The sequence below is a fragment of the Azolla caroliniana genome, unplaced genomic scaffold, assembly GCF_043228905.1.
Source record: "Azolla caroliniana isolate FFs.n. ecotype wild unplaced genomic scaffold, voAzoCaro1.0.p SCAF_1, whole genome shotgun sequence".
In the NCBI taxonomy this organism is placed as follows: domain Eukaryota; kingdom Viridiplantae; phylum Streptophyta; class Polypodiopsida; order Salviniales; family Salviniaceae; genus Azolla; species Azolla caroliniana.
This window is the reverse complement of record NW_028230436.1, coordinates 30,672,198-30,683,928: the sequence shown is the minus strand read 5'-3', so window position 1 is coordinate 30,683,928 and position 11,731 is coordinate 30,672,198. Positions and strand designations below refer to the sequence as shown.

At 36.2% G+C, this 11,731-nt stretch overlaps 2 protein-coding genes across 2 annotated transcripts; one reads left to right on the top strand and one right to left on the bottom strand.

Annotated features, from left to right (window-relative positions):
- Positions 1-385: 385 nt before the first annotated feature.
- LOC147869663 (prefoldin subunit 5-like) lies at positions 386-1,936 on the top strand. The gene is made up of 4 exons (XM_087331801.1): positions 386-630; positions 1,158-1,261; positions 1,344-1,421; positions 1,503-1,936. The coding sequence occupies exons 1-4, from the start codon at positions 441-443 to the stop codon at positions 1,578-1,580; spliced, it is 450 nt and encodes a 149-aa protein (XP_087187927.1). The 5' UTR covers positions 386-440; the 3' UTR covers positions 1,581-1,936.
- Positions 1,937-2,625: 689 nt separating this feature from the next.
- Positions 2,626-11,731, bottom strand: MSH7 (MUTS homolog 7). The gene is made up of 17 exons (XM_087331781.1): positions 11,317-11,731; positions 9,587-9,947; positions 9,400-9,495; positions 8,669-8,724; positions 8,518-8,587; positions 8,321-8,416; positions 8,003-8,158; positions 7,446-7,479; positions 6,871-6,918; positions 6,543-6,763; positions 5,590-5,719; positions 5,223-5,500; positions 4,448-4,663; positions 3,966-4,358; positions 3,792-3,888; positions 3,583-3,710; positions 2,626-3,491 (listed from the first exon to the last, which is right to left on the bottom strand). The coding sequence occupies exons 1-17, from the start codon at positions 11,661-11,663 to the stop codon at positions 2,997-2,999; spliced, it is 3,222 nt and encodes a 1,073-aa protein (XP_087187907.1). The 5' UTR covers positions 11,664-11,731; the 3' UTR covers positions 2,626-2,996.

Here is an 11,731-nt window from a genome sequence, read left to right as displayed (position 1 = left end):
GTTAAGTTTCCAAAACCTCCAAACCAAGAATAACAATGAATCGTTTTGCATTTGCTAGGACATCCCAAAGTTTTCCAACGCTACCGAACATATCCTTAGTTTTCATACGTTACCAGAGTAGCTGCCTTAGTAAATTTCTGGAAAACTTTGTTTTGGGGGGCCATGGATGGCGTATTTTGCTTCATAAAACTGAGGATGTTTGGAGAGAAGGGGGGGAGAGGGGCCCTTTTGCCAGTTTTTTGAAAACTTTGACAATATTTATTCCCGTAAGTATTATTTCTCTTCTCTTCTCTCCTCTCCTCTCCTCGTCTTCTCAGAACTGTTCGTTTCTTTCTACATTTCTTTGTACTCCGTTCTTTCTGTTCCCTTCTTCTTTCTTTCATTCGTCTCTCTCTCTCTCTCTCTCTCTCTCTCTCTCTCTCTCTCTCTGGTTTCTGCCGATGGCTTCGCTTGAGGAGCAGCAGCAGCAGCAGGTGGAGAAGATGAGCCTGGATCAGATCCGGCAGGTGAAGGAACAGGTGGACTCGGAGCTCTCCCTCCTCCAGGACAGTGTCTCCAACATCCGCACTGCGACCTCTCGCTTTGAAGCGGCAGCCAAATCTGTGCACACTCTCTCCACCAATCCTCCAGGTAATAAGACTCTCTACTCATATTTCCTCTCTTTCTTTCCCCTCCGTTTCCGCATGTATGTATGTTTCTTTTAACTCATCTGTGCTCTAAAGTTTTGGTGCTCCAAATCTGACACGGCGTGACACCAATTTCTTTGAGATTTTTCTTTTCATTGTGACCAATACCATATTATTACCATTATGCAAAAGATAATGGGATGAATGTTGATGATTTTGTTATGGGAGAAGAACACGTTTCATGTGACAAGATACTGCCTTGTGATGTCCATATGAAGAGTTTCTTGAGTTGGCTACGCAGAGTCTGTCAGGTCTGCGTTTATATGCTGAGGTGACCAAGAATGTATTAGTTTATGCCATGCCAAAGATAATTATGGTTTTCCTGATTATATTAATATCACGTGTTTTATGATGTTCGTATGAAGAAGTTGTGCTATGTTTCATTGCCAAAAATGTTGTGGGCTAGGGTGTATATACCCTGATTATAAACCGAACTGTAATAGTTTATTCATCTCATAAATATATTTGCAGGAAAGAAATTATTGGTGCCTCTTACTGCATCCTTGTATGTGCCGGGTACTATAACAAATGTAGACAAACTTCTAATAGATGTTGGCACGGGATATTATGTGGAGGTATCACTCTGCTTTCTTCCATTTTTCAAGTGTATTTTTCTTGAATTTTTCTTCATTCTATTGACACTTTATACTCTTCCAGAAAACCATGGAGGCTGCAAAAAGTTACTGTGACAAGAAAATAAGCTTTTTGAAGGCCAACCATGACAAGCTTGTTGAGGTATTTATTCCATGTGTTCTTTATGTGAATATGTGTATTTTACCTTGGTTTTCTTATTGTTCTTAAATTGGCTTTTTTTAGCTCGCAAATGAAAAAGCAAATACTGCAGAGCAGGTAGCAATGGTCATGCAAGCAAAGCTAAAACAGATGTCTAAATAAATTTTCTCATCGTCAAGGGTGCATGAAATAACTATTATTTCAAGTGGTATTTTTTTCACGACAACAGTGGGGTGAAAGATTTACATGTACATGAAGAATTTAGATTGTTGTGATCAAGTGGCATATAAAAAGAAACATGTGGCTTAAAATATCTTAGTCCATGAGAAAACCATCAGTTTACCATCATATGGTATTATAACAGAGAATATTGGAGATTGTTAAAATGTTGTCATTATTAGCATTTAGTTACATCACAGAACGTGGTCTATTGTGGGTGTAATATCACAAACAAGGTGTCCAGGATTTTGTAATTCTCTTTATCCTTTCTGCAAGACATCTTTTCAACAATTCATTCAGCTGATTATACTATAAGATGCTAAAATTGAGTGTAAAGCGAGTTTTTTAAAGATGCATTCTCTGTTTAGGTGAAATTTTGAGAAACTCAATATACAAAATCATTGAGTATGGTCTGTACTAAATGATAGCTTTAAATTCTGTACCATCTTGGCAAAAAATTGTGGTAGATCCTTTTGAAATTTGCACAATCTTTATGCCCTATAACCAGGATGTGCAAATTATCCTTCATAAAATACTTGCAATGATGACATCCAAAGCATCACCTCCTATATATTGACACAATAGACTCGCAATTCTATTAAACACAATAGACCACCTATTTATTTGTGTTTAATATAATTACTGTTTCTGATCAGATTCAATATTTTCATCATCCATCTAGGTGTTTAGCACAATAGACTCACAATTCTATTAATGATTCATACATAAAAACGTGCACTTTAACCACACTTTGTCATCATTATTTTCCAAAACACACTTTGCCATCACTATTTTCCAAAATTGCCTAATTTATTTATAAGTTATCATATGTGCTTAACATAGTAGTCTTACTGTATCCTGTGTGATTTTATTAATGATTTATAGCACGTGATGAATAATATGTGGTGAATAATGAAATAAAACTCCCCTCAAATGCTGTGAACCCTTTCAAAAGGTGAAAAGCTATTACCAACAGAAGATTTGAATTATAAAGAAAGATAGCTTATATTGTATGGTTTGATTTACATATTGGGCTAAGACTGAACTTAAATAAATACTTCCTTGTTGGAGCCAAAATCACTCTAACACTTCAGTGTGCAGGAAGATTGACAGCAAGAGATCACAGCTTAATCCATTGATGGATCAACATAACTACCCGAATGTTCTAATGATAATGTCATGGTTAAAGCTTGAACGGCACTAATTTGCATTTTTATAAACACGTGAAGAAATTATTCACTGTCAAATGCCCGTTCCCTTCGGGATAATCTAGGAATAAACTCAAGAGGCTTCAATGTGGTCTAACTCATGGCATACACATAGAGAAATAGGATCTTCCATGTCAACTGAAAATGCTCATTAGGCAGCTTTTTTCTTGCCTATGGTCTGTAGTTCATGCCATACACATAGCAAAGTGTCATATGCATCTCTTATGTCCACTGTATTGCCCTGCAACACATTTGGATTCAGCATAGCAAAAATTGTTCTCAGCCAATTTTCATGTATATGAGAAAAGTGCAATCGATGTGCATTAGCTTGAAATGTAGAGGATAATCTAGACCGAATGATGCTGCGGGCATTCTCCGCTTGTTTAATGACTTTTTCTGGTAGCCCTGCTAATGACGCTACATGAAGTCCATAACTGTCAGGTGATGCACTCGGAGAGAGTTTGTAGAGAAATACTAGCCGTTTTTGTGATGTAGACACATTTCTCGGGTTCACAATACTTTCAAAGGCAAAAGCCATGTGATAAAGACATACAGAAGGGTGAGCTGCGAATTCCTTGGTGAGTGGATGATAATGTGTAGCAAAGAGTAATCTACAGTCGATTGCATCCACAAGATGGCGAAACACCTGTGTTTCAATCACGCAAACTCAGAACTCGTTTCATGTGACAAGGCACTCATACTACGGAAATTACAAAATACTCAAGCAAGTTACTCACAGCAAATGCAATAGCATAGCCATCAAAGGTTGATGTCCCTCGGCCCAGCTCGTCCAAAATAACCAATGAATTTGGGGTAGCATACCTTAATACAGAAGCAGCCTCAGTGCACTCCACCATAAATGTACCTGCTCATTATGTCACCCTTATATCAGTATAACCTAAAGTGTTTTCTCATTTGGCATCAAGAATTCATGAACAGCACTCACTTTCTCCTGACATGATCCTATCACTTGCACCGAGACGAGTGAAAATAATATCCACTGGTGATAGAACACAAGACTCTGCAGGAACGAAACACCCTATCTGAATACAAAGAAAAAACAAATATTAGACTATTTTCCCACATTAATTAAAGCTTTCAAAAACTGGATACAACCTACCTGAGCCAAGATTACTACCATACATGTGGCTCTCAAAAGTGTTGATTTACCACCCATGTTTGGTCCCGTTAGAAGCATCGCCCGACAAGAATTCGATTCACTCCCAAGTGCAATATTGTTCCGGACAACAGCATCACCATTAGTACTAGAAGCAAAAGGATGCCATAGTTCTTGGACATTTATGATTGCACCTGCATTAGGATTGGCTGAGGTAGGAACAAATGAAGGTCGACACATAGGGCCATTTGCCCCATCAACAGTGACAATGAAAGATAGGAGTACATCAATTTGACTAAGATTCCGAACAACTTCCAGCCACGATCTATAATGTTCCATGAATTCCAATAGTAGTTCATCCAAGATCTCTGAATCTTTGTCATCCAAAACACGATCCTGAAAAAAAGACAAAACATGATTCAATGCCTTTCTTTCGTTTTTGTATTCAGATCTATATATAAATTTAACATTTAGATAGAGCATGCCTGTTTCAGTAGCTGCATTTTGGTATTTAAAAAATTCTTTTCAACGTATGAGACCATGGCCACGAGTGATTTATTAGCTTCATTCATCCCTTCCAAAGCTGAAATTTCCAGCAAAAGGTGACTACCTACTGAACCTTCATTATCTCCTTTCCTGATGGACCTCAATAAAGTTAAGGCAGAATTTAGCCCTTTCACTGCCAGTGAAAATGCTCGAATCTGTGGAAAGGATAAACCAAATCAATAAGACAACACAGAAAAAAAATATCACTTTTGAAATACATTAACTCTTTCTTAAACTGAATCGTGACTGTTCATAGATCCAGTCAAGAGGTTAGTTTTCTTGGGCAAGGGATATTAATCTAAAATTGCTGGCAAAAGAAAATCTATCTTAACTAAAACATACCTTCTTACACAATCAGCCAGAAATATAGATGTGATAATAGATGTTTTTTGTACATCCAATTCTCATCAACATAAAGACATTGAATTCACTGTACTCATTAAAGAAATTACAGGAGAACATAACCAGAGAGGACAGTTCATAGTTCCAGTCAAGAGGACAGTTTTCTTGCAAGGGATCGTAATCTAAACTAGCTGACAAAAGAAAATCTATCTTACACTAAAACATACCTTATTACACAATCAACCAGAAATATAGACGCGTAATTTTTTTTTTTGTTACTTACACATCCAATTCTTATCAACATAAAGACATTGAATTCACTGTACTCATTAAAGAAATTACATGAGAACATAACCAGAGAGTTGTATACACCTTTCGTCTCTGTGCACGTATTGAAAGAAATGGTATGCTTGCAACATCTGATGAGCAAGTAAAAGTACATATCATAGAAATGAGCCTTTCAAGGTCTGGTAATTTCTGCAAACCTCCACGCAGCATGCCAACAAGCTCAGGATGTCGCCTAAATTCCTCTACTGCATCTAAGCGTCTATTAATTTCTCCAATACTTTGAAGAGGATGGCATATCCATTTGCGCAATAAACGCTTTCCAAATGGAGTTGAACAATTATCCAAGAAAGCAAAGAGAGTTCCTTTAAACAGAGGAAAGAGAGATAAAAAATTAATTATGTACTATTAATAGCAAATTAACCTTATGTCCTCTAATGCTGATGGCTTTTACCTATTTTTCCTCCATCTGCATTATTTTGGAAGATCTCAAGATTTGAAAGTGTCTGGCCATCCAAACGCAATGATCCTTTATAGACTTCATAAGAAGCTAAGCAAGCCTTTTTCAGCAAAGTTCCATCCAGCTTCAAAATCCATGATAAATTTGTAAGTGACAAATTTGGGGAATGACAAAAAATCCATTATTGTCCTCTTACTTCAACCACCGCATGCAGAAGTGTCAGATATGAATCACAGCCTTCTTAACTTATTGAACAATCATTAAGTATACATAGACTCAATCCTTCGCAAGCATGTCTATCTTTATGATGATCTTTTGTAATCCTTTAACTCAAGCTCAAGTAATTTTATCTAAGATCAAAATAGTTTTGAAGATTAAAAAATCACAAGCTAGTCTCCAGGCAGTATTTTGTTTTTTAATGGCCAACAGAGAAGAAGTTATGATGTCATAGTAGTGTTACATTGATAAAATTATGCATTTATCTACTTCTACAAGTGCCAGGATCCATACGAACCATTATAGTGAATGATTTTTATACAGGACTGAGGACACAAAGCTCATATAGAACTGACTCTATAACTTTTATTATAAGTGAATCTAATGCACGATTGTCACAATCAGAGAAGGTTTACAGTTTAAAGATGAAAGCATACAATTCTAGCGAGGTGATGAGAAAGAAAGAAAGAGAGAGAGTGAACACTAAAATAGTGAAAGCAGTTGGGTTAAATGATATAATCAAATTACAAAGACATTGGCAGCATATATCAATAACATTTGGCCTAAAATAAATACATTAAATAGCCCATATAAGTTTGAACTAATAATGAGCATAGAAATTAAGCCACAAAATCCCCAAAGAAAGAATAGTAAGTTGTGTTTCCAATGATCGTCTCAAGCATGAAAAATTGATGAAAAGAGATATTAAGAAAATGTATCTTCTCTACTACCTTCAATCTGACTAAATGCAATACAAGTGCTCCCAAAGCAGAAGTCACTGGTTTATAGTAGTTGAATGACTTTAGGATCTGAATCCAATTTCCATTCTGAGAACTGCCATTATCTGTATCTTCACTAAAGTACTGATGAGACTCAATCATTCTTATCACAGCTGAAGATTCCAAATATTCTATATTCGGCTGAAGTCCAGTGAGCTCTAATGGCTGACATCCTGAAACTCATGTGAAAGATACTCTATGATCTTAAAAATCCTAAACCCTCCATTAAATTCATCACAAACCAGTTCAAGAAGTACAAATGGATAATCAGTTAACTAACCTTGGGTTGAATACCTTCTGAGAGCTTTCATCGTGTCATCTGCCAACCCTGAAAGATTTACACTACTAAGGCCAGAAATTCCATTATTGTATTCACATATCAAAAGAAAATGAAAAAATAATTATGACATACATAAGCCCATACACATACATCTATTAACTAATACCAGATATAAAACTGGCTAAACTATTGCTAAAAAAAACCTTTATTTGATTTGCAACCTTAACAAATCATTATTTCCAGTTTTACTCCTACGTTTATGTGAACCCATTTCAATCTTATAGTGTATATACACACTGAGACATCCTGATTGCAATAAAACTTGAATCAAAAAATCACAAATGACCATGTCTACTATAGCAGCAGCACATTACAAAGAGTTCTAAGTGGCATCCAGTTTGAGCAACAAGAGCTTTCTTGAATGCTGAAGCAAATTCAATCCCAAAATATAGATCTTTAAATAGCAATAAAACAGGGAGGTGACTTTAAAGCAGCACAAGGAAAGCACCAATTTTAATACTATCTGATGGGACAAGTTGATATTTCCAAAGGATCACAAGATAAGATTGATCTACCTCCCAGTTCATAAAGTAATTCTTGCGGTGCCACCTGCAGAACAAAAAGGCAACTGCTAAGCAAAGACACAAGAATATATAAGGTATGTGCACATTTTCAACATAATCAGTTGACATTCTCTATGACTTTCAGGAGACACAACGTTTGTTTAACTTCAGATGATACAACGTTTACAAATTTATAGGAAGTTTAGCATGTAAAGAACTTCACATTATCGCATTGATCAAAGAATGGCTACTAAAAGAATAGCTCTACAGTCAAACAATCTTCTCAAAATGTAAACACGTGAGAAAATTCTTCTTTATGAAGAAACTGTAATTCAATAAAGGAGATTGAAACTATCCTAAGGGACCAAGTCTGTCTTCTGGCCTGATGCTATTATACATCTCAATATCTCAGCAGTGTGAAGCATTTGGATTTTATCATCCCTAGGGAGTTTTCCCAGAAAAGGAACGAAGAATTTATGTGTAGAATATTTATTTTCAGTTAATCTTCCTATTTGATACATGAATTTCCCTAATTTCCTAAAATGGAGCATGCATGCGTAAAAATATACCTGTGTCAGCAAAGAGCATAGAGCTGAGCGTGCACTGTCATCTTCAAGGGAACCAACATAGAAACAACCTGCAGCAGCATCAACAAATGCAAAGCCAAAAATTGTTTTCTTCATATTTTGGCTCGCCATTGTACCTCTTTCCCCAGAAGTCATTTCCTGTGCAACACAAGAAAATTTTGTTTAATAAATATATTCTGAAAACAAATAAAAAACATGTGCTACCGATATAAAATATAGGAGCAAGTAATAGATGAAGTTAGAGAGACAGAGCATGTATTTTAAGCTGAAGAAATAGCATATATAAATGTCCAAATGCACCTCATGTAATGCCAAAAGGTGAACAGCTTCAGGCTTCATGTTATCATCCATCATGGTCGAAGGAGTCAAAACATGCATGAGTTCTCGTTGTACCATCTACTCCATACGAGATCAACATTTAAAGGTGCATTGGAAACCAGATTCCTGATCAAACAAATTGTTTGTTTTTGTAAGAATCATTGACATAAGAAACTTACTGCACCAGGTCCCCTTTTTGCTTTTGCTTGTTCAGATGTTTCAACCTGCTCCATTCTTCCAACCTTATAGCTGCCAATATATAACCTTTTCATATCCGAAGTGACCATTGATGTGAATCTGCGGTATCCAGGAAAAGTTTGTTTTCCTTACCCTCGTGCCAATAGTTTTGAAACAGCATCTTCAATTCCACTCTCTGGGACACCAACCTGAAATATTATATGTGAGCACAAAATGTGAGAAGTGTTGCAATGTTCAAAGTCAAGACAGAAAATGAGAGAATGCAAGGGTAATGAATATACAAATATAGCACACAGAAATTTGGATATATATATATATATGTATGTATATATTCATATAGTTTCGTCACTAAACTGCATACTCTCTAGAGATGAATATAATACTTCTTGTGTGGTGGTAGATAGATTGAATAAACAAGTAGTGTATAATAATACAGAGTTAGGAGACCACATACATGCAGAAGCTGAAAAAAGCAAAAAGAGTTATGTTCAATTTAACATGTATTCAATAAAATGAAACCTTTTCAACCACGTGATATTCAAAAATATGAGGCCTCATAACAGCCCCATTAAAAGGAGATATTTTAAACACAACCAATAGTTCCGTGACATTCAGTGGATTCATGGTGTCAATCTCTTTGCCGCATAATAGCCCCTTTGAAAGGAGATATATTAAAGACAATCAATAGTTCTGTAACATTCAATGGAATCCTGTTATCAATCTCTTTGTCACATAGAACTGAAATAAAAGCCATATTTCAAACAGAATGTTGATGATCTGTCTCTATAGCTATAATATTCAAGCAGACACAATGCTATTAAAACAAGAATTTAAAAACTCTTCATGGAAAGATGATGCAATACCTGTCTACATTTTCCAACGCCACTAACAGTCATTTTCCAATTAAGCTCTTTATGCCCCACTTCTGCATCAACCTCGTAAAGCTCATAGAATTTTCCCTAAGTGATTTAACAATATCAATTCATTTTACATGCAAGGTATCCCTGTACATAAAGAAACCAGATGAAATGAAACAAAAAAGAAACATACCACTTTGAAAAAGAGGATAGTGTCCATATATTGGCATTTTGTTGTCCAATATTGCTTTTGAGAGGCCGACATTGTACACAGCACATCATGAGGTATTTGCAATGTTCTCTTATCATACAATGGATCCTCAGGTTTCCTCCCCTTGGAGTCACGAATCTTGGAAGGAGAAAGCCACTGAAATTTTGCTTTTGCCTCTTCCCATAAACCTTTCTGATCCTCGCCTTCTCCAAGGGCTTCCATAAGTCTTTTACGCTTGAGAATGTGTGACTCATCTGAGACATAGTTTTCATGATCTTCACGAATTCGCTTGATACCAGGTATTGAAGAGTCAAGTGCATGTGAAGGACCACAAGAATGAAGCCTGTCAAACAGTTACAAAAAAATATTATGAAACAATTCATTGAATCATGTTCCCATATCAGCCCGATAGAATCTAAGCTGTATGACAAGTTGATAGGGCTTTCTGTATGACAGAAAGACCTGATGTTTTGAGGACAACCTTCCTCTTAAACATTTGAGAACCGCATAATTAGGCCACACAAAATACCACATATTTAGGACATCATAACTATGACATGGAATTCGTTAAGAATCTACTGGCATTTTAGACATTTGACAAACTTTAGTGATACAACACAACTCAAGTTTTTCAATGGCTTCTACAACCTAGTTATGCATATGCTTCTAAAAATGTCTCCACAAATATGCATCTGTGAATAAGAATTCTTGATAGCCATTCCTAGCAAGTGCAAGATGTTTCATAATCCCATCATGATTCGTGTCAGAAGAATTTTCAGAAATTTTAACAAGCAATTGAAGCACATGAATCAGGATAGTTGTCTTCAAAATGACATAAAACGCCACACTATGAGGACAGCATACCTTAGCTGCAACAATGTATAAGACTTCTATAGTAGGTATAACAAACTTCTGACAGTCATTCATAGAGAAACTAATTTGCTTTGATGAAGGAAAATTCAGAGCTTCTAACATACAAAAGGAAGACCATCAAGACAAGTATAGTTTTCCTCTCTAAGCAACACAATAGCCTGTCCTAAAAAACTTGATATGCTTTGCATCCTTGAGATGAGGAAAATTACACAGGTCTTAACTTCCAAGGTAACTCCATGAATAAGAACATATCCTTCTTCCGATATCATAGCTAATATATTTGCACACTCTCAATAAAGGAGAAGTGTGCAATAGAAATCCATGAATTATAACGGTCATTGCTTCTGATAGTAATTCCTCAAAGACCTAGCATATTTTGCATCCTCATGATGATTGAGAAGTTCGCAATGCTAATTAATTTGCTACATCCTGAAGGAAAATTCACAACTTTACTACAGTGAAAAGTTCATGAACAATAAGATAGCTACTCCAGTAAGTAAATATGGTTTGCAACCTCGCAATAAAGAAATTTTACAATTTCTAATTCACATGGAAATTTCCATCAATAATAGCATGCCTTTCTTCTGATGACCAATCCTAGAAAAGCCAGTAGGCATTGCATCCTCCTGACGATGGAAAATTCACAACTTCCACAGGGAAAAATAGAAGTCCAAGAAACGAGCATACATCTCCTCTTCTAAATAAAATCCAATACAATACAAATAAACATATACTCCGACAGCTGTTCCTGGTGAAAGTGATATGCTTTGCATCTTCGTGACAATGGAAAAGCCACGACCTTAGATTGCACGAATAAAAATCCACGTAGAGAAGCATACCTTTCTTCTTTGAAAAAAATACCACATTTCTGCTGATCTTTTTCTGTTTCTTCACTTGATGACGAAGTACCTTGACCAAACAATCTTCCATCGCTAACCTCGCTAGGCATAGCATTGCTTCTTATATTCCTCACAGAATTCGGTCTCAAAAGCTTGCTCTTCAGCGACTCAAATCCTCCTGGTCTGTATTGAAACTCTCGTTTCTGATATAGAGAAGAGTCATCGTTTGGAAGCTTCTCTGCAACATGAGAAGGAAGAGAAGGAGCGATGGTCGTCGTCGTCTTCTTCTTCTTCTCGTCTGAGCTGCTATGGAAAAAAGAGAAGATCGATTTCTGTCGTGACTGCATTCTTCGTCTTCCGTAGTCGAATGTGCAATCAAACCCTTTCTCTCTCTCGACAAATGAATAAAAATGGC

Bases quoted from the DNA above. Each gene is read 5' to 3' on its own strand.
- LOC147869663 (XM_087331801.1), top strand. From the start codon at position 441: ATGGCTTCGCTTGAGGAGCAGCAGCAGCAGCAGGTGGAGAAGATGAGC. The intron at 631-1,157 runs GTAATAAGACTC...ATATATTTGCAG, and splicing joins TCTCTCCACCAATCCTCCAG to GAAAGAAATTATTGGTGCCT. The intron at 1,422-1,502 runs GTATTTATTCCA...GGCTTTTTTTAG, and splicing joins ACCATGACAAGCTTGTTGAG to CTCGCAAATGAAAAAGCAAA.
- MSH7 (XM_087331781.1), bottom strand. From the start codon at position 11,663: ATGCAGTCACGACAGAAATCGATCTTCTCTTTTTTCCATAGCAGCTCA. The intron at 6,764-6,870 runs GTTAGTTAACTG...CATGAGTTTCAG, and splicing joins CAGAAGGTATTCAACCCAAG to GATGTCAGCCATTAGAGCTC. The intron at 3,492-3,582 runs GTGAGTAACTTG...ATTGAAACACAG, and splicing joins GCTATGCTATTGCATTTGCT to GTGTTTCGCCATCTTGTGGA.